The sequence below is a fragment of the Lepisosteus platostomus genome, chromosome 12 (assembly GCF_059453375.1).
Source record: "Lepisosteus platostomus isolate fLepPlt1 chromosome 12, fLepPlt1.hap1, whole genome shotgun sequence".
Taxonomy (NCBI): domain Eukaryota; kingdom Metazoa; phylum Chordata; class Actinopteri; order Semionotiformes; family Lepisosteidae; genus Lepisosteus; species Lepisosteus platostomus.
In genome coordinates this window covers 40,387,810-40,409,408 of record NC_142622.1, presented here as the reverse complement: position 1 = coordinate 40,409,408, position 21,599 = coordinate 40,387,810, and the positions used below count along the sequence as shown (strand labels likewise).

Below are 21,599 nucleotides of genomic sequence, written 5' to 3'. Positions count from 1 at the left end.
TTCTGATTTTCATCTACTGCATATGAAGAGGAACACCCACAGTTCTCTCTGCTGTAGCTGTTGGAACTATTGTGACTCATTTCCTTACCATTTTTAGTCAGATGTGAAACTGCTGCCTGCTTTTGAGACTCTTGTAGCAATTCATTTAGAAATATATCACTTGGATTTTGATGTATTATAAAGCTTCTAGCTTTTGTTAGGTGTCTAGAAAAGCTCCCACTTTCTTTCTTTTCCTTTGTAAAACCACCTACAGTACTTCTTGTCTTTTGTAAATCAGGAAGATCGTAATATACATACAGTATCAGTGACTACACTTTCAGATGTTATATCACAAAGGAATTAAAAGTATAAACTCAACAGTATAAACAAATTCTTCTTATGCCAGGAAAATAAAAATGTTAATTAGCGTTATCATAGAGAAAAAATACAAATGTACTGTACTGTAGGCCTCCATAAGCTTAATGAATTTGTTGTTGTTTTCTTTTATTTGAATCAATCAAAATTACTAATGCAATAAGACATTTATCTTTGACTTTTCATTATTTATTTTTTATCTTTGTTTTGATGTACAGGAGAAGCTGCTTCTAGTAAAGGTACAGATTGCCGGCAAATAAAAATTCCATTGTTTTTGAAACATTGATGTTTTTCTTTTACTATGTAGGAATACAGTTAATTATGGAAAATATTTTGGGAGGTGTGGCTACATCTTCATCTGATTCTGATATTATTTATTATATCTGCAGCCTGGAAATGTGAAGCTATCGAAACCAGTAGCTCTATGGACTCAACAAGATGTCTGTAAGTGGCTAAAGAAACACTGTCCAAACCAGTACCAGATCTACAGCAATTCCTTCAAACAGCATGACATAACAGGTACATTTTAATAATACTATTAAGTTTGAAATCTTTCTAGCGGTATTGTTCCTTTTATCATTTATTTTTATTATTGCTAATCAAACAATACACCAAAGAAGTCACTAAAAGCTAGGAATATTGGCAATTCATTAAAGACTGTTGGTTATTTTGAGTTGGTTCACAGACCTTCATTCAGAAAACTAATCCCTTTATTGAATCTGTGTACTGAAAAGTATATTTTAAGTTGTGGGACCCGGGTTGCGGCCAAACAAATCCAGCCTTTAAGGGTGAGGCTTCCTTTTTTTTTTTCCCAAATCCCTCCGGAAAATCTGTCAGTCTAAAAACAAAACCTACTTTTCACAGAAATAAGGGTCCTGTAGATTTGTATGCTCTCTCACCACATTTTGGTTCCAAAGTACTTTTCGCCACAAGCCCCCAAACAGCTTGTCTCAGGTCCAGCATTCTCAAGAAGAGGTTTAATTGGACTGCTCCTCCTTGGACTTTTAGCCATAAAGTGGGTTGAAAAAAATTATGTTTGTGCTCTCAGGGTTGTTCTGCCTCACTCAATCCTTTAGCCCTAAAACTGAACCTAATGTTGTTTGCTTGAACCTGTTATTTTAGCATTTTTGTCTATGAAAGCTTAATTAATTGTTTTTAACTCAAATGTGAATGTATTGGAAGAATGGTGGAAAAAAAGGCAGTGCATCTGGACATTCATCATTTCTCCAAAAACAGCAACAGCACCAGTAGTGTTACCACTTTTTTACTTGATCTTATAACATCTCAGAGCTCAAAGCTGCCTCTGGTCCGTATAGACCTGATTGACCTGAAAGGAAAACCAGGTTTCTCCCGTAAGTGGTATAGGTGGACCAGTAGGTTGCGCTTTTCTTTCTGGAACACAATATCTATACCAACGCCCCAGTATGCTGACAGAAGACACTGTCCTGCAGGAGGTGATGACCTTCAAATGAGATGTTTAGCCAGGGTCTTGACTAATTACTCATTAAAGGTCCTTTGTCAGCGTTGTAAGAGTAGGACTATTAAACTTAAGAGTTCTGGTCAAATTCTAGTCTGGATTTGCACAATCTGTCCTTTGTAAAATTCCCCATTAATTGAATTGGTGGAGTAATGTTTCGCTTCTCTGTCTGGTTTGCTGTGTGATGGGGTAGCTAGTGCATAATGGCTGCTGAATGTCACCTACAGTAGGTGGATACTGCACTGTAGTGGATAGAAATACAGTATGTGCCTTTTTATAAAAGCAGTTAGGGATCCTTGATGAAAAGTGCTATTTAATTATTGCAATCAGTAATGCTGGAAATAACATCACATTTCTTGCAAAAAGATTCTGATCCCAGTTTTTCCCTTTAAAGGATTTCCATAGTGTGGATATGTGAATAATTGTTCTCGATCATTTTAAATTTTATCTTTTCATCTTTATTACAAAATATTGGTTACATTTGCTTTCATCTACATTGGAAACAAAACAGGCTTTAAATGTCCTATATGACGCACCTCTTGGCATATACGGTAGGTAGTATGTCTGGAATTTATGCTAAAATATTCAGATTTTACTTCTTCAAAATTGGCAGTGTACTGTACATCAGTCTTCTAGCAACTATTGGAAATAAGATCAGGGATTTCTCATAAGTAGCTGCAATCTAAACCTGTCCAATGGGATACAGAGAGCTCTTGGCCTTAAAGGAGTACTAGATTTCATCTGCATTTCCCTGTTAGTACATTTCACACTTTTTGCATATCCAATTATGTGTGTTCTGCACGGTTATCTGTATTTCTGCTTAGGTGGCTGTTTGCTGACTCTATCCCAGCAGAAACAGCCTCTGAAGGAGATATCTCAAAGCTGGTTGCCAGGAAATGGAAAGGAGAAACCAATTAGAATTGCAGAATGCTCCAAATGTCATTGGTGAAGAAAGGGTGATTGCGGAGCAACATAGTCACACCGCCTTCAGCCCTGGGAGCATATTTTCTTTTTTCCTGGAATTTTTAGCCTGCAAATTATGAGCTGAAACAGCAACAAAGTACAAAGGAACTGGACAAGAGAAATCAAATAGCAGGAACTTTGTTTGGTATGAAGCGATATTTAAGCCGACCAAATTCTATAGCCTTAAATGTTCATTAAAAGATCTTCTAAAAGATAGGGATTGTGCTGGCTGGGATAGGCTCCAGCTCCCCCGTGGACCTGTATCGGATAAAGCAATTAGAAAATGGATGGATGGAAGTATAGGGATTTTAGATATTAATTAAATATTTTTCAGTACATGTTCATTAACTGATCATTCTTCACCAACCATGATAAACTAGTTATGGTGACCGGTGCAAAATGTGTTGAAAATGTGAGAATGTGATGCTCTACTAGACATCAGCCCCATTGAACATTTATGGGACTTGGAGACGAGTGAACAGCACATGCTTTTTCTGGCTCTATGAGAGGCATAGGACAGAATCCCATAGGACTGCATCTGCAATAGTGTTGAATATGAACGGTGTGTATTGTTTCCAACAGTGATCACTATTCACTTCTAGCCTGTGACTTTCACAGTAGCCTCCTGAAATAATCAACAATGTCCGTTCAATAAAATGTCAGTACACCTGCTGCATAAAAGACTTTGCCATTTTCCTGATAATAGCTTTGTGAGTTGGTAGCAGTTTTAATAAGTTTCTCTTGATGCTCCATATATACAAAACCAGACCTACTGCCATTTGCAAAGTTTTTATCTACTTTACTCCTTTCTGGCATAGTAGTTTGATCAGGTAAAAGTCTTTCTTTCACCACAGTTCCAGTAGTTTTCGAAGGTTTGTAATGACCCACAGTAGAGCTCTCTTTTGTGTAGTAAGAAATGCTCCCAGATTAATTTAAAGCAATCACACTAGCATGCAATCTTGCTTTCCACAAAGATGCCATTCCCTCCATTAACCTTCATTATAGCAAAGTACCAGACTAGAATATATACTGCTGATTCCTATCCTGGAATATAATTAGCATCTAATTTCGACCATAGTATCTGACTCATATCCTTATGGTAACACTTTGTGCATATTTGGAACAATTTGTTCAAAGAATTGCATTTCAGTATTATTCACTCAAAACTATATCATTCCCTCTCTCCTACACTTGTTAAAATACTTATGATCTAAATAAGACATAAAAATAAAAGATTAATGAGTCGATATATAACCAGAGTGCCTGTTTATTGGATAGGTGGAATTTTCTTTTCCTTTTTAACCTCCTTGGGAATCAATACAGCTTCCATCCGAGAATTAATTCACCCAAAAATGCTTCTATTTATTAACTCTTTCCCAGCAACTTCATTAAAACAAATCAATAGCGCTGGAAAAGGAGAACTACTTCTGCTGAATTTTGAATTCCTGCCTCTCCATGTTCTATGAAACTTTGCCACTGGGTTTTTTATCCTTCTATTTTGGTAACAACAGTTAATCACTGAGCAACCTTAGTCTCTTGCTGTGATTTGTTCGGTAGCAGTTCAGTGTAGGTATCCATTATGTCTAAAATAGCATAGTCGTAAGCTTTGAGGTGTAGGCCAGGCTATGCAACAATAGAAGGTGTAAACATATCACAGTTATTTAACGGCTTTAATTCTTTATTGATATATTCCATATATCTAAATATGTGCTTGTTCCAAAAAATCCCAGTTCAGAAGCATAAAGTGGGTCTTCACCTGACACTACTCTTTGTCCATACATACTTTCCGACAATAAAATACAAATGTTCTTTAAAAAGCCATGTCTGTAACGTTTGAAGATGATGCGGGTCGCAAGGTTAATTCCCTAACTATTTGGTCTCAAAGGCCTGAGTTTGGATGCTGCGTAGTTCACAAGAGAAATGAATTATCCCTCAGCGGCACACAGGTCTGCTCACAGGCTCATCGTTTATCAGAAATGCCAGTCTTCTCTTGGGGTGAGGCACAGGAAGCTAAAGCACGAGATTAATTTGCAGAAATGCTCACATGGCAGGTTTCCTGCACTGTCGGTTACATTTATCTCCCTCCTTTCGAAAGTGCTGAATTAAATGATGCATATATCTTACCGTTTTATATGAATATGTGGACAGCAGAATGTTGCCTTGAATCCATTCCACTTCAGCATATTGCATATGAAAATGACAATGATTTTGGATGCAAATGTTCTTGAACTCTTCTTCAAACTTTAGTATGCCGGCTGTGAGTTATGTGCTTCCACCGTTCTCTCCCCAAATGTAATGATGCTTTTATGTGACAATCATCAGGAGATATTTGTTAAAAATTATAATTTTTCTTTGTATGAAGTTATGTAAACAAAAATTAACAACAAACAAAATTATTTAAAACAATATCTACCTACTGTACAGTACTTTATGTGACAACAAAAGGATTAAATAAAAGGATTTCCTGTGAATTCATGGGATTAGTTCATTGTTTCATTAAATATTTGCTGTGAATTCTTAAATCGTTTATAAATGATTTATAGAAAAATATTATAAACACATTTCCAAAGCATTTTAGGAGTAAACGTTTGACACTATGAATATGAAGAAATTCTAGAAGGGCTGCTGAGACGCTTAAAAGCTTCTAAATGTATTATGTTAACGATGGAAAAAATAATATGGGCAGAGAATTGAGTGTTGAAAAGTGTGTGTTCTGCCACCTCCATAGATAGTCCTTGCAAATTTAAGAGTGAAACATGCTAAATGCATAAAACTGTGACAAAAGGATCCCAAGCACAAGGCCAAACTACACTTGAATATCTTAAGAGTAAGAAAGTGAATATCCTTGAGTAGCCTAGTCAAAGTCCTGACTTGAATCCTATTGAGAATCTGTAGATAGACTTTAACACTGAAAAACTGTTGTCCGTATATGATCCCCAAGAAACGTGAGAGAACCTGTGCAAGTCTGCCAAGGAGAATGGGCAAAGATTGCACTAAGCAGTTGTGCAAGATTGGTAGAGACTGTTCTAAAAAACTTCCATTAATGTTTCCACTAACGATTGAGGACTGAACACCTAGGCAATCAACATATTTCAGTTTTTTTCTCTTTAGTTTTGCTGAAATTTGCAGTAACCTCTCTTACCATTAGTAGTCTTTGATTTGAGCATTCGGGTTTAAAAAAATGTGTGCGAATCAAGATGTAATCTCACATATCACCTTAGGAAGTGTCTGAATACTTTTGCACAGTAAGCTGCACAAAATATTACAAACCAATTTAGAATCCTGTATTTTTATATCATTTTTATTATTTTATTTTAATATTTTAAATTTTAATAATTTTTTTAGCATAATTTAGATGTGAGGATATCCTGCCATGCCTTAAGTCGTCCCACAAGATACATGATTTGCAGTTGTAAAATACATTTTCTGAGTAAAATGATTTAATTTTCGTGTTCAAAATTAAATGTGAAAGCATGCTAATAAACTTTTTTTTTTGACAAAAAAAATCTCTATGATCTTTGCAAGTTCTTTTTCACAATCATGTAAATGGGCAGAGGAATTTAATTATAGGCTTTGTTCGTGGTCACAAATATTAATTAAACCCCAAACCGTTCTAACATCTCGTCTCATTATTCCAAAATTCTCGTTAGAATTATTCAAAATTTCTCACAGTGGACATCTAAATAGCTGGGTGTCTCCTTTCCCAGGGCAAAATAATAGCTTTCCTCACCATCTTGAATACCTGGATAAAATTTACCTGACAATCATGATGTTCCAAAACAATAATATTATGTTATCACATGACGACGCTTTGTAAGTCTTTAGTATATACTGTACATAATCATTAATGGAAGTTCAAATGTTTATATATTCAGCAACATGGAAGATCCAAATACATACATTTTATTATTGTTTGCCAATGGTCATTCTGTTGAGAGGCAAGAGGCAGGAAAAAATGTGAGAATGCAGCACAGCTTTGAAAGTGGTCCTTTCAGTCTTCCTTTGTATTGTGTTGTCTGTCTGTGTAGGTATTGATTGGGTTATAGAGTGTGAATGGCATGTAACAGAACTCATGCACTAAGCCTGTTAAGGAGTAACATCAGCCCCTGAAAGGCACACAGTGGACAAGCTCAGCTCTGGCTGGGGACCCAGTCTCTGTGCATGACAGAGTTATCCATTGTCTAGGGAGTGGAGCTGTGTTTGCTCAGAACTCATGAGCAACCAAGTTCAAATCCTGACAGGGGCAGAGTGAGCTGCACGCATTACCTCTGCAGCATTACACATCCGAACGAGGAGATAGAGAATGACAAATACACATTTGTGGTTTTTCTCCACTATCATTGAGCATCTTAAAACGGCATCTATGCCTCAGTTGAAGTTTGTAAATTGGCACTTCTCATGACAAGAAATGTGTCCTGTCTAGTTAAGCTCTTGTCTTTCCACTGTGGCCGATTTACTGTGTCATTTTACTTATTCATGGAAATGGAAAGATTTTTTTCCATGAGCCTACAGAGCTTTCAAACTGCAGTTGTAAATACTGTGTATACCATGGTGTCAAATACATAAAGCTAATTATATACTGTATACAGTTTTTTTGCTATCCTTCATTTGTAGCAATGATGCATAGAGTTAATAGCTATACTCCAGAGGGCCTGTTTGTGGCGATTGACATGGCCATGGTGGAGCTACCCGACTCTCCTTTGGCCACTACTAGACAGCCATTGAATCTGGTGGGTGGCAAAGGAGCTGGAATTTCTGTCCAATGTAGCAGGATCTCCCAGTTGGAACATCTGGTGTAATTTGCCACATTAATCTAGTATTGTAGTGGAAGAGAGTACCCCAGTTCGCAGTGCCAATACAGCATAAAGATGGAAAACGAGCTTGTGTAAGCTGGCCTCAGTTCCTGCAAAGCATATCTGTAGAACCATTCTCCAGGGCTCCTAGATCCTGTATGAGCAGTGGGATACCAGGGACCACTACTCCAACGTGCTTATTACTTTGCATAAATAGCCATTCCTTCTTAATTTACGTGTCTTTTTATTTTTATTTGGTGCCTATATACAGTATATAAGACTTCTGTGTCTGCCTTTCAGTCAAATTAAAATGTGTATTCATATTAAAATTAACTTAAGAAAATTTAATTTATTGAATATTGGACACGGATGTAATTATACTGGACAATCTGAAGCTCGCATGAATGTAATAGCTGTTATATTCACACTAGAATCATTTGTTTTCCTCAGGACGGGCGCTGATGAGACTGACAGATAAGAAGCTGGAGAGGATGGGTATCCTGCAGGAGAGCCAGAGACAATACATTCTGCAACAGGTCCTGCACTTGAGAGTGAGAGAAGAGGTCCGTAACCTGCAGCTGTTAACACAAGGTACAGCTATACTTACTGTATTTCACCCTGAGCACACAGGCATGTCACCCTTTTCAGTGTCATGGTTCAGTTGACATTGCCGGGGAATCTAAGGTCTTTTTGGAGTGAGACGAATTAATTATTGTATATGGTACCATGTAATATTCTTTCTTTTTCCTGAAAAACCGATCAACAAACCGAACATAAGAATAAATGATCTGATGTTTCCATTTTATCATAATGCAGTTTTGTTCATGAGGTATTTTCAGGCGACATGCACCGCACAAACAACAGAAGCAAACAGGAAGCAAAAGGATGATATTGTAGAGTTTGGCCTTTGTGTGAAAGGGTTAAGCTCAGCGCGTGCTGGATAATAGAATCAGGCACCCGTCTTGTGGAATGTTTGCGGCAAAAGTACAGTACGTGGCATTTCAGAACAACCGTCATTGACGTGGAAACGTCATTCTGTGTTGGTGTTAAAAATATTCTTGTTTGTCTTTTCCATTTTGTCTTTAAATATGTGCCCCAGTGTCCTTAACTTAAACACAGCACTTACAATAGCTCAGAAAGATTTTGTGATGTATTAAAAAGCCTCATAAATGCTCATATTCAGAGGACAGCAGAAAATATGCTTTTGCATCATTATTTTACTCTCCTGAAAGCTGTCAGAATGAGCTTACTTCAAAACTTCACTGAATTACACTGTGACTTATTTACAATCCTATACTTAAAGTAAAGTAAAACTAAATAATACATTCAAACTTTTAGGAAACATCATGTTTGAAAGTCCTATAGATATGTTGCAGTACATGAAAATACTATTATGTTAAGCCTGTATCTTTGTATTTACAGTATATAATACAATAATAATTAATATAAGATACACTTTAGTAGAATTTAGATTTTACATGGTTTGGATTAATTCTGTGCATGAAAACAATTCCATTTGCTCAAACAGGAGAAATCTTCCTTAGGGAGCAACTCCTATAAAACCACGTCGTTTATTTTCTTTTGGATGTGGCCCGAGTCTTGTGCAGGGAATCTGGTCAACTTATGTTGGAAGTACCAAATTCCATATAACCTTTTTTTCTACCGTTTCCAGGCTTATATCATTTCTGTTTATGCATTTTCTTTACAGTTCATTTTAGTTATTATGTCACTGGTTTGCATCTTTTGTGGTTACGAATAAATGAACTGGAAAAAATATAGTAATCAAAAGAGCCTTCAAGGTGAAATATAAAGGAAAAGGGAAGTGTATTAATTGGGTACATATTTCAATATGCAGTGCTTCACAGAACGACCTCAGGAATTGTGCATGCCCATTTGTCTCTTCCTTATCACCTGTTTAGTCTTTTTGGAAAGTTTCCGGCTGTATGAGAGAGTAATAAAGTTGCTGATGTAGACAGGTGCTTTAAATGACATTCCCTGCATAAGATGCTTCAATTAAAAAGATATATATACAGGAAACTCCAGTGAATCTGTGTGAAGTGCAACAAGATAAAAGATTCTTTTGAGAAAAATAATAATTTCATATACGATGAGGCTTCCTCCCTCCTTGAGCCTTTTACAGTGACAAAATCACCTAGAAGCCCTAAATAGCCTGAAGTTCTCCCACAACGGGAGGCCAAATTCTTGGTATTTGTGAGGGTTAAATAGAATTCTGAGGCAGGATAGATCTGGTTGCAGAGACAGGGCTGTGGTCTAGCAGGTGTGGGGAGTTCGGGAAACACTAATGCACATACGTGGTCAAGAAACAGCGTCAAATCCAAGAGAACAACACAATTTGCCAAAGTCAGAAACAAGTGAGGGTCAAGGATAACAAATATGACAGGAGTGGAGAGAACGGCAAAAGGCTGAGCAGTGACTGAGGAGGGAGGCTGCTCTGAAAAGGAGTCTTATGACAATTGGAAACATGATAATCACTGAAGCAGCGCAGCGCAGAAGTGCATTGCCACAGAAAACGTCAAAAAAAGTGTGAGAGTGTTGACACAGGAAAATCTGCCACTAGGGTTTGAGACTGACCACTGCACAGTGAGAAAAATTATCCATTTGAACAGTAAATATTGTACCTTGCAACACAGTATTCACTGCTATGTGGCTTGGGATTGGTAGCTGCCTGAGAGACAGAGAGTAAATTCCAAAAGTATGTACTGTAGTTAAACAAGGAGGACAATTTTGAAGTGACTTGAGCAAATCTCTTTTGTGTTTTGTTGATTTAATACTGGAAGACCTGTTAAGGGTACATTGTTTTACTTCTTAACACCATCCAGTTGAGAAACAGGAACCGCTCATAATCTAGGATACATCTTATAAGGCTCTTGAAATATAGCAGTAGAAAATAGCAAACATTTTCAGAAAGGCTTTTTTTTTTCTTTAAACTAAAAAAAGCTGCCGACGCTAAAAGGCCATACAAAATTAATGCTTCCTGGCATTAAGAGCTGCTGCAGCCTGGTCAGATGGCTAATTAAAAATTATATGTGTAGATAGTAATTAACCTTAAAGACTTGTTGCAGTGTTGCTGTACTAATGGATGAATGTTGATGCACCTTAAATGACCTGTATGCCTATTCATGTGTATATCCCAAGAGGAAGATTTGTCAGATTCCAAAAGCAAATGCTGGTTTCTGCTATAGCATAGTTGAAATGTGTAACCATCCTTTGTTTGTTTTGTTGTTGTGTTGCCAGTTTATTAAAGTCTAATATGCGTTGTGAACTAAAGAAGCAGACCAGAGCGACTGACAGGAACTGAGATGTTTTGAAGCAGGATTAAACATTAAATAGATCATAAAACAAACATGCCACCAAGAGTAATATGTGATTAGCAAGGAAACAGATATTTTCCATGAAGCGACTATGCTAAAGAACTATGAGTCATGAGTGTGAATGAGGTATACTGTATGTTACTGTAAGTGTATTTCAGTTTTTCCAATAAAATATAGTTCTGCAGATTCTGGTATAGATATAACACGATAAACCATGAAATTACTGGACAGAAGCCAAAAACGATACTTGGTGTACATTTTATGGACCACATCTGTTATCCAGGATTACTTCTGAAGGAAAATGAGACCGCTAGAATCTTGGTATTCTAAAAGAAGTTATCAAGTTCCAATTATTTTGAATAAAGTTTTCCTTACTGCTTTGTTTGAATTTCAGTGACAGACCTAGGGTGTTTTGTCCTCACAATCGAGAATCTTTTTTGCCAAATGTACTTTTTGTTTACCATTACTTGTTGTCTGCACCCTATCTTACAGAGTAACAGAAATTAAACAATACAGATACAGTATAAAATAAATGAAAATGTCCTACAGTACATTGTATTGCATTTCTGCCTCTGCATGTGCAATACGTAATGCATTCCTTCCCATCAGTTTCATGGTAGTAGGGCTCAGCAAACTGAGACTTGCATAGTAATTATTAGATCATAATTACACACCTTGTTCTGTGTAATTGCTTTCATTATGGGAACACTTAAGATGACATGACTACTGAAATATTTACAAAATAAATTAAATTGACATTTACAAAATGAATCATGCGTGATCATAATGAAGTTTTAAAAGCCGTATTTATCGGAAGCATTTCAGCTCTGCACACTTCCCATGGAAAGAATTAAAGTCTCAATCTCAACATAAATCTTCCTTTTCATGTGAACACTGAACTTTTCAATTCTCCTACAGTGCCCTAAACACATATTTCTGATTTTCCCATGTCATGTACAGTAGCTTGGTGTTGCTGCAAAAAAAATCTCAAAATAGATACCTTTTCTGTATCCAGTTATTTTCCCTGTGTGTATGTTTTCATTGTAGATATTTTAGTAAAGCAGATATTAGTAACCACTAGAAAAAAAACATCTCTTGCTGACCAAAAAATAAATTTGAGTATTCATTATGCAAACATTTGAATTCCAGTTAAAGTTAAAGCTTAGTTTATATTAACCCCCCCCTTTAAAAACAAACATAGTTCTAAGATGCATTCCATTTTTTTTAATAGATGAGGTTTAAAATAATGCCACATTTACATTTCTGGTTTCTCAAATGTATTATTGTACGGTGCATCTGAAATATTATCACTTAAAAAACTTTTAGAATACTATAACTTTGGGTGGTGGTATTGACAACTGACAGGTGAGTTGATAAAGTATGTCCATGTGGGGCGATGAGTCAAAATGAACAGGTTTGTACTGTAATGATTTTTATTTGTTTAACTGGGGAAACCAGAACCACATTATCCGAACCACAGTATCATAAACCATAACCACAGCAATGCAATGCATAGTTTATCATGGACTGAAATTAAATTACACATTGAATATTGAGGAAAGTAGAACCTGAGATTTGTACTAGGACTGCTTTGTCATTAACACAAATGACTATGCATAAGTCGGATGGGAATACCATCCAGGATATTTTCCTTCTTTTCATCTGTGTTTGGCTGTAGTTCAGCAAGGACCTGGTTATTGAAAATTGATGGTTCTGATGGTCAAGTGTTTTCTAATTTTCTGAATTTTTATTCATATGTGTACATTGCACTTGAAAAGAAATCTAACATCTTTACAAAAACAATGTTAAGGTATGTATATGACTTTACTAAAGTGTTGCTTTGATTAGTTATGTTACATATTCCTATCTTTTGTGCAAGAATGCAAGCATGCAAGCATGTACAGTACTTTGGTACATAATAGACTGCTAACCTCATTTTTCAAAGAACAAATGGGCACACGTGTCACAAGACATTTTTTTTATTCGAAAAGGACACTGTAGCTAGGGGTGACGGATGAATAATAACAGTAATAATGTGCTATTGCATAATTTTAAAAAAACATTCAGATGTTATGAAGCTGCAGTGTACCAATAAAATAAAAACACATTTTACTGTTGAGAACTGTTCTGGTATAGGCTATATATGTATCTGATTGGAGTGAAATTAACCTTGAAGAATCATTATCTGTGGTTCAAATGCTGTTCCATTGCCCAAAGGATTTGCAATCCTTTTTTTTATAAGAAAAATAAATCCAAACCATTTTGATTCGATTTTTTTGCTCTTCCAAGTGGCCGCTCTCTCTACCCCATGTCTGAAAGATTTTAAGTTTAGAACAGGAAATGATCAAAATGCAGAAGACATAAGACATATCTTTCCACTATATAGTTATATGTTGTTATATCTGTTAATACAGATTTTCTATTCTATTTTTATGAAGTACTTAGAATATGTGGTTTTAATACAGTACCATGGAGCTATGAAACACTTAGACTGCTTTTTGGAGTCTGTAATTTGTATAAAGCAGCTTCATTCACTTACAGTTTCTTAGAATGAACAGGCATGTAATGAAGTAATTAAATCTCATCAAAGATGTGATTTTGTGTTAATCAAGTTCATTATTCTGTAATTGTATCTTAATAATGAAAAGCAAATTTTGAAACAAACTTAAATCCCATTCTCTTATGTCACTTATATTGTATACCTGTATATATATCTTCCTCTTCTTCCTCTTCTTCTTCTTCTTCTTTTTCACAGCCTTAGTCCCAGACTGTCCTGGGGTCAGCTGCTTTGGTTGCTCTTCTCCACTTGTCTCTGTCGAGCACATCTTCCTCACTCACTTCACACACCTCCATATCTTTTCTCACACAATCTATCCATCTCTTTCTAGGCCTGCCTCTTCCCCTGTTACCTTCCACCTCAGATTCCATTACCCTCTTTGTTACTTCCTCAACGTCCCTCCTCATGATATGTCCATACCACCGTAACCTCGCCTCTCGCATCTTCTCAACCACATCCACCAGCCTACATCGTCTACGGATTTCTTCATTTCTGATCTTATCCTGTATATATATCTCTCTATTTTAAATACAGTATCTCTCATGCTGTAGTTTATAATATGAGAATAGGATGTGTAATATTGTTGGGACTGGGGCTGTGCTTATGGGTAAGAGTCAGAGTCTAAAAAGTTTAAATAATTTTGAAGAAAATTTAAAACCATTTTGCTGTGGCAGGGAAGGGATTGGTTGTGCTACAAGTTTGTGACAATCGGTTAAGAGAACAGCTTTCACATAAGTAATTAAAGGAAAAAATAAATGTGGTCAGACATATTTTATACAAACCTTTTTTTTTATGAAGCCAGTGTGTCGTGTATTGGTATATCCTAATACCATCATTTCTGGTAACATTTTCCGAAATAAACAGCGATGGGTTTGCTTTAAAGAAAAAAAAAACTAATTTTCATTGCCCTTTTCTATATATATATTTTTTTTTACTTGATTTATTGTAAAGAACACACTTTTCTTGGGAAACACAATGTCTATTATGTATGCCTTTACAACCACATTTATCTGACTAGACATTGACGTCCCAATTAGTATTCTACCTAGACAATAAGCATGAAAATCACTGTGTTTGGAGAATCAACGGGATTCTGTAAGTGTTAGTATTTTAGGATTAATGATTTACGCTACACATATTACAGTAGCATTCATAATCCATTTACCTTAAGACATAAAGACCCTTTAGCTGTAACAACATCCATAACCCTCAAACTATTCTTCAGACATGCTGGGACAATATTGTGTATTTGTATGAACATGCATGTACTTAGTATGTGTTTTTGAGCAATCATTAATGAGAAAAAAATGTTTCTATAGTGCCAAATGTAGTCTCTATGACTGTGTTGTGCTGGCTTCATCAAGACTGCATTCCAATGAAGCTTGATCTGTTTTAGTCCATCACAAAAATTAGAACTTATATACATCAGCATTGGCTACACCTACTCAATATAACACAAATTAAGTCATGCACAAAAACAGGGTTCCTAGTACATAGGGAAACAAGTTTATTCATATAATTGACCCTTGGTATTGCATTAACTTTTGCAGTACAAACTGATACAGAAATATCAGTATTTCCAGCTTAAAGGAAATTCATGTTAAGGTTATAAGATGTTCAGCTGCTTTCCTGTGCATTACAAAAGATTCAGGAACTATGGAGCAGCTTCTTGGGTTTTATTATTGTGCGAAATTGTTTATTTAAACAGTGGTGACTTCTCTCTAGGTGAACTCTGTCTCATTTGCATGGAAAAGTGAGACAGTAACCAAACTGCATAAGTTGCTGTTTAGTAAGCTCTGATTCATTCTGTGGCCTAGACCTGGATGTCCTTCAAGTTTAATGATGCAACAAGTTAAGTCAAGGCATTTTACATACTGTACTCAGCAAGAAGTGGCTTTAGTGCTGTAATATGCACTGAAGTGTACAGGCAAAATGCAAAATATGTTTCTTTACTATGGGCTATGTGAAATGAAGAAAGAGTAAGGTAGTTATTTGGGATTTTGATAGGTAGACTAGTAGTATAGCTTCTTTTAGAAACCAAAAGCTGAAAAGCTATGAACCCACAAGTAAATATGGTAAAAGATCAGGACCTCTGCCCGGCCTAACTGTACACATGCCTTGGAAGATGCTTGTAATGAGGTTGAAAAATGTATAGGCTGCATTCGACTTGCTGTGAATATTGATATCTTTATTTCCGAATGAAAAATATCCAGTTGGGTGTATCAGTTGAGCAAATATGAAGCAGGACCCTTGTGAATCTGATGTATTCCTAACCAAATCAAGTGAAGAATGTAGTTGAATAAATTAGTATGTTATATATAAAATAATTTATTACACTGTAGTACAAACTATTTTTTTGTTAATGAGTAGGTAATACATGTGATTACAGGAGAAGCTGATACTCTTAATACCAGTGATATACTGTAGTATTATACTCTCTGCTTCTTGTAGTATGAATGTAATTGGCTTTGGATAAAAATTCTACCACTTAAATACATGTTAATATACTGAATAAGGAAATCAAATTTTAAATCATTATTTCAAATGGCCAATTGTGATTGTACAGTACTTAGATGACAAAAATAGAAGATGGAAAATTAATAGTGAAGAATTGACTGAAGGCAAAGCTACATTGGAGGTGATCAAGGGTTTTACAAAAAGCCCGTGGAAGTAAGATTCCTTAATTTCACCTCAGGGCAATTGAATCCATGAAGCACTGAAGGAAGAGTCTTTTATTCCAATTATATACTGCACCAACATGGGATAAAGGATTAAAGGGGATTAAAGGGCAGGTAAGTGATCCTAAACATTTTATACTGCTGAGGATAATTAAAGTAATACTTTGAATGCTGCCTTAGTGATGTAGTTCATGGCTTCTCATATCTTAGCAAGATGGCAGCTATACTTGGAATTCTACACAGGTTAGGCCAAACGTGTACACTGGTGTGGAATTAAAACTTTAGAAATGAAGTCTGAACATCTATTGGAGACTTACTTCTTTACATCCAAATTAAACAAAATAAATTAAAAAAAGGATTTGCTGTTGTGACTTTTTTTTTTATTTTTCAGCTGTTGTGCTGTACTCAGATCCTTAATTAGTAACCATGCGCTCAGAAATTATGTGTGTAATTGCTGTGACAGCATTGTGAGGCCCAGTCAGATCTGTGACCCTCTCAAACCCAGCTCAGGCATGTTGTCTTGGCTGACCCTCGCTTGTGTACATCTCCAGCATAAGAATGATGATGTATTAACAATTCAGTCCTAAATTTAAGTGACATTACTGAAAATGGCGTGCTCATTCACAATTCTTGGAATTAAAAGTCAGTCGATGACATTTTTAGTTTGAATTACTGTTTTTTTTTTTCCAGAGGATGTTTTGTGAGCTTAGTGCCATGCTTTCAGATTGACATGACAGTAGCGGTGGTGACTAATATGATTCATTTGGTAAGATTACTGAGAAGGCCTAATAGAACCTTCTCACTCACTGAACCCTGAAAAGAGAGGTGTGGTTGAACAGGTCTTTTTAGTTATTCTTCTAAATGGCACTGGGCAGATAGAAGGAATAAATGTCAGAACATGTTTCTATTATTTGTGCTTTTTGTTTAAAGATGATTCTCTTCAAAGGTATAAGACGTACTCTTTATGGTACATGAGTAATAATACATAGGAACTGCTTGTATAAGGCCAATTGAAGTTCACTGATGCAAAAATCATGCACAGATTTATGAAACAATAAATGAGGAAAGACAAAAGAAGTTTTACATAGAAAATATGGTAGAATTGTCAAATCTACTAATAATAGAGTGGTCTGGGATTTCTTCTTTTTTATCTAACAACATACATAGCTTTTACCAGCTGTTGCTTGTTTTTCTATGTGTATATATGTACTGTAGGTATAAAAATATACCCATATATATGCTATTTAATTATGAGGCTATAAAGTATTTCTCATTGTGGGTCTGAATGTATTTTCTTTAAATTCAGATTGATTGAAAAAAGCTTTTTGCCAGTTGTGAAGCTCAGTCCCAACACACATTACATCACATTGAAATAAAAGACAAAAGAAAAACAACAAAACCATACATGGATATAAGAGGTTGTGGAAAATAAAGATCAATGTAGGCAGTGCTCCATTAAAAATTGAGCGTGGATAAAAACTGATACCTCATATACAGTACTTACAACCTGACCAGATAAATCAGCAAGAAATGTGAAAAGGCAATACAATGTTTTCATTTTTGACTACCAAGTCATGAATGTAGTTTATTTTTAGTTTATTACCATTTTTGTCGTGCGCCTCATAGAGATTGTCGGATCTTGGGACTGGAGAGTTGACATTGGTACTGTATGCTCCAGAAGTTGGCATGATTCATGACCTGTGAAGTGAATGCTCTGACTCATCAGCTGTACAATTTTATGGTTCGCATTCCCCTACTGCTTTCTGCTGTTATGAGCCCTAACTGCCAGATTGCCAATTAGTGCCATTTGAGGCAGGGCTGTCTCTGTGACAAGACTGTGTGATTCACAGAACTTTAATAACTATCCTACCATATTCTTAATTTAAAAAAATGAAAAAGTGCGTATTTCGACACTAGCTCTCATGACATTCCACACCTTCCTGTCTGTTAAATGTGAAATGCTTCATATCGCACTTTAAGTATGTCTGGGCTACATAAGCAATTTATTTTCAACTTTTCAACTATTTTGTTTTCAGTTTTGCTAATAAGCATCTGATTTCAAAATTATGCAGCGAAATAAAAAATTGTGAGCCATTTCTGTTTCTCTTCTTTATTATTTTAGAATTTCTTTCACTTAAAGTTTTCTTTCACTTCATTAAAGAAAGAATGCCACAAAAGTTGTATTTTTCCTTAGATTTAATCATTCAGATGTTTTACAATGAATTGTGATTCGTAATGTTACTGTGAACTAGAAGGACTGACAGCTTTCAGTCTTTCTGCACACCTAAGCTTTACGATGGGATGATGGGCTTTAATGAGGTTATTATAGACAAACACTCAGATAACCAGAAAACACATATAAAGTCAGAAGTTTACTAGAATCCACCATTCTGTTTTAAATTACTCTGCTGTGTGTATTTAGATATTAGTATTTTAAAAATCTCTTTCAATTTCCTATTTTGAGACCTTAAAGATAAAGGAGTTTAATTCAGTAATGTAAAACATTTATCGATCTGTTATGAAGTTATACTCATAAGAAAAGCCAAACAAAAAATAAGTTTTCTAAAACGTTTCTTTCATTAAATCCAGATTAAAATACTTTTACTTTACAGTTTATATGAAGTAAAACAAAGAAAACATCTGCCATATCTTTCCTTTTGCAAAATGTTTTTTGAGTGATTCTGTTTCACAAAATGTATAACTTATGAATTTCTTAGAATTTCCTGAAATTACATTTTATGAAATTAAGAAGAGTACCAAAAGCATGTGATAAAGGAGCTGTCTAGAACAGCCCTCAGGGCACTATTAGGTGTAATAGGTTAGAGCTGACTGCTGCACTGAGAATTGAAATGCAGTCAAAGCAGCAGTACAAAGGCGTGAGAAATCTGTTTATCTCAATCCATCCATCCATTATCAGAAAGTCACTGATTCTAGTTAAGGGTAACCTGGAGCCTATCCCAGAAGCACAGAGCACAACGCCAGACTAGACTCTGGACAGAACATTACAGTGTACACACATGAGCCCACAGGGACATTTTAAAGTAATCTATTAACATAATGTAGGCTGCATGCATTTGGAGCTGGGATTAAACCACAGGACATGGTGCAACACGAGAATTTGTACTGTCCGACTATTGTATATGCACTTTTACAAGTTTTCTTTTGGGAAACTTTTGCTCTCAGATTAATTATTTAACATTTTGGGGAATTGTTTCAATCTGATAGCCCTGACATAATCCTAGTATTGAGCAATTGAGTATGTACAGTACGTCCCTCTTGCGTGACTGACCACAAGGAAAGAATTTGTAAGAACTTCTTTCTAGTTGGAATGAGTTAAGAAACTACTATGGTAGCCAGGAGGAGGTTGATGCCAAAATGACAAACATGGGCAAAGGGTATTTATTATCTTTATTTACTCTTAGTTGGGTTTAGTGATTGGTTGTCCCGTGCTCTTGAGTTTCATTACAAACTCAATTTAATATGAACAAAAAAGGAGGGAAAGTCAGATGTTTTTTTTTTGTTTTGTTTTTACCTCATTCACTATTTTTACAGGTACAGTAGGGCATACTGGTACATTTTATTTTGATGTCATTTCGTATTCTCAAAAAAAAAAAACAAGGTGCTCTGTTTAATTTTGGTCTCATTCATCATTCAAAGCAGGCCTGTTGTCAACGTCTTTGATAGCCTTGAATTAGTTATTAGTTTGTTCCAGTAATCCTATTAATTGGTTTCCTGGAAGGACAGTGTTCTACCAAACAAAGGCAGCGAGACTTCGGTAGCATGATGACCTTGGTAGAAAGCTCTAGCAAGCTTTCAGCTTTCGTCACAATGCATCGCCATTCTTAATTTTTTTACTTAATTTGTTAATGAGGGCACAATTTAAAGCCACCCTGATGAAGCAGATTAATCTTTACTTACATTTTCACCCTTAACTTGACCTGACCAAAGTGATGCCAAATACACCATTTGCAAAAATGGGAATTGGAGATTACTTTCATTCAATGTGAGTAAAGGATTTCTAGGTGCTTTTGTGCAAGGTAATGTGAGCACACAACCTTAAACTGTAATCCACTGACGTCCACAGATGTTCCACTCAAACACCTGAAGAGACAGTATAACAAAACAAATTGAAGGGGCATAGAATAACCTCACACTGATTTTACATTAATCACAAATCCATTTCTTAAATGTGACATGATTCATTACATAATAAGATTATTATCAGGAAGAAAGGAGAAGAAAGGAGAAGAATTAGCAATAATTGACTGAGGTCCAAAAGGCAGCAGATAAATGGAAAATAACAAAAATATCCAAAACTCTGTCTATCCCTTTGAAAAATGTATCAGGTAATGTATTTCTGCATGTGTGTACTGAAAGTATGTATTGTAATTGAAACAGAAGGAGTTTCCCTTTCTGTGTTTGCAGTGGTTTTACTGTAATTCATATTGACTACCCTAGAAGTTTTGACAAATGAATACACTTACTAATATATACAGTTGAAGAATATGAAAAAACTGCTACAGGGCTTCAGTAGGCAGTCTTTCATTCCGGCATTTCACAAGCAAATGAAATGGCAAAGTGGCTTTTGTGAATTTAGTTTGTTTTCAAGACAGGCTACTTGACTTGACTTTCCATGTCTATCAACATACAGCTGAGCAAAGAATGTCTCACAAAATTTAACATACATTCAAAGAGCAAAACATCGTTCTGAGAAGAAACTTCATTATCATTTGTTGTTTTTTTATTTTGCAACAGGATCAATTGATGCTTACACTGAACAGACAGTAAATTGATATTGGGAAGAGGGGCAAGAAATAAGTCAAGCAGTAATCTCTTGTTACTGTATCTGCATGACCAAACTGAAGGTTTATTGTTCTTAAGACTATTATTGATGATTGCTAAATACCCTACAATGGAACAAGTCAAAGTCAGTTCCACACTACGAAGCAGAAAAATACAGTTTTGGGTGTTCAGCCCTCGTTAGGTCCACCTAGAGTCTTGTACTATTAAAAGACAGAGAATTAAATTTGAGCCTAAAACAGTATGTTCTAAATATTCTAAATGAAAATATTTAAAATAAACTTTGCTGTCCTGAAATTAGCACATATCATACTTATATTGTACACTATAAAATCTAGCACAGCATGTTCAGGATTCTAAGAAAACATTTCAGGTTTCTCAGCTACTTAATAAACCATTGCAGTATTCCTTTTTGTGGTCTGCTATGGTCTGAACCCCTAGATGAAATAATTTCTTCTTACATATACTCATGCCCATGACTGCTCCCTGATAGTACCCTGTGGCTGTTGATTGAGACAAGTGCATGGCATAGTGCAGATATACGGTAGGCTTTAAAAACTATAACCCACCAGAAGTTCTTGATAAGCTTTGGTTTTTAACTGGAGTGAAATAGCTGCCCCCTGTGGTTGGCTTGGCTGTAAAAAG

The 21,599-nt window shown here is 35.6% G+C and overlaps 1 protein-coding gene across 3 annotated transcripts in view; it reads left to right on the top strand.

Annotated features, from left to right (window-relative positions):
- samd12 (sterile alpha motif domain containing 12) overlaps window positions 1-21,599 on the top strand; it is a 119,861-nt gene that overhangs the window by 37,966 nt on the left and 60,296 nt on the right. For all 3 annotated transcript variants that reach the window (XM_088601905.1, XM_088601906.1, XM_088601904.1), the window contains exons 3-4: window positions 744-873; window positions 8,038-8,178. In XM_088601905.1, the coding sequence (XP_088458031.1) occupies window positions 744-873; window positions 8,038-8,178 (271 nt within the window). The remainder of the gene's footprint in view (window positions 1-743; window positions 874-8,037; window positions 8,179-21,599) is intronic.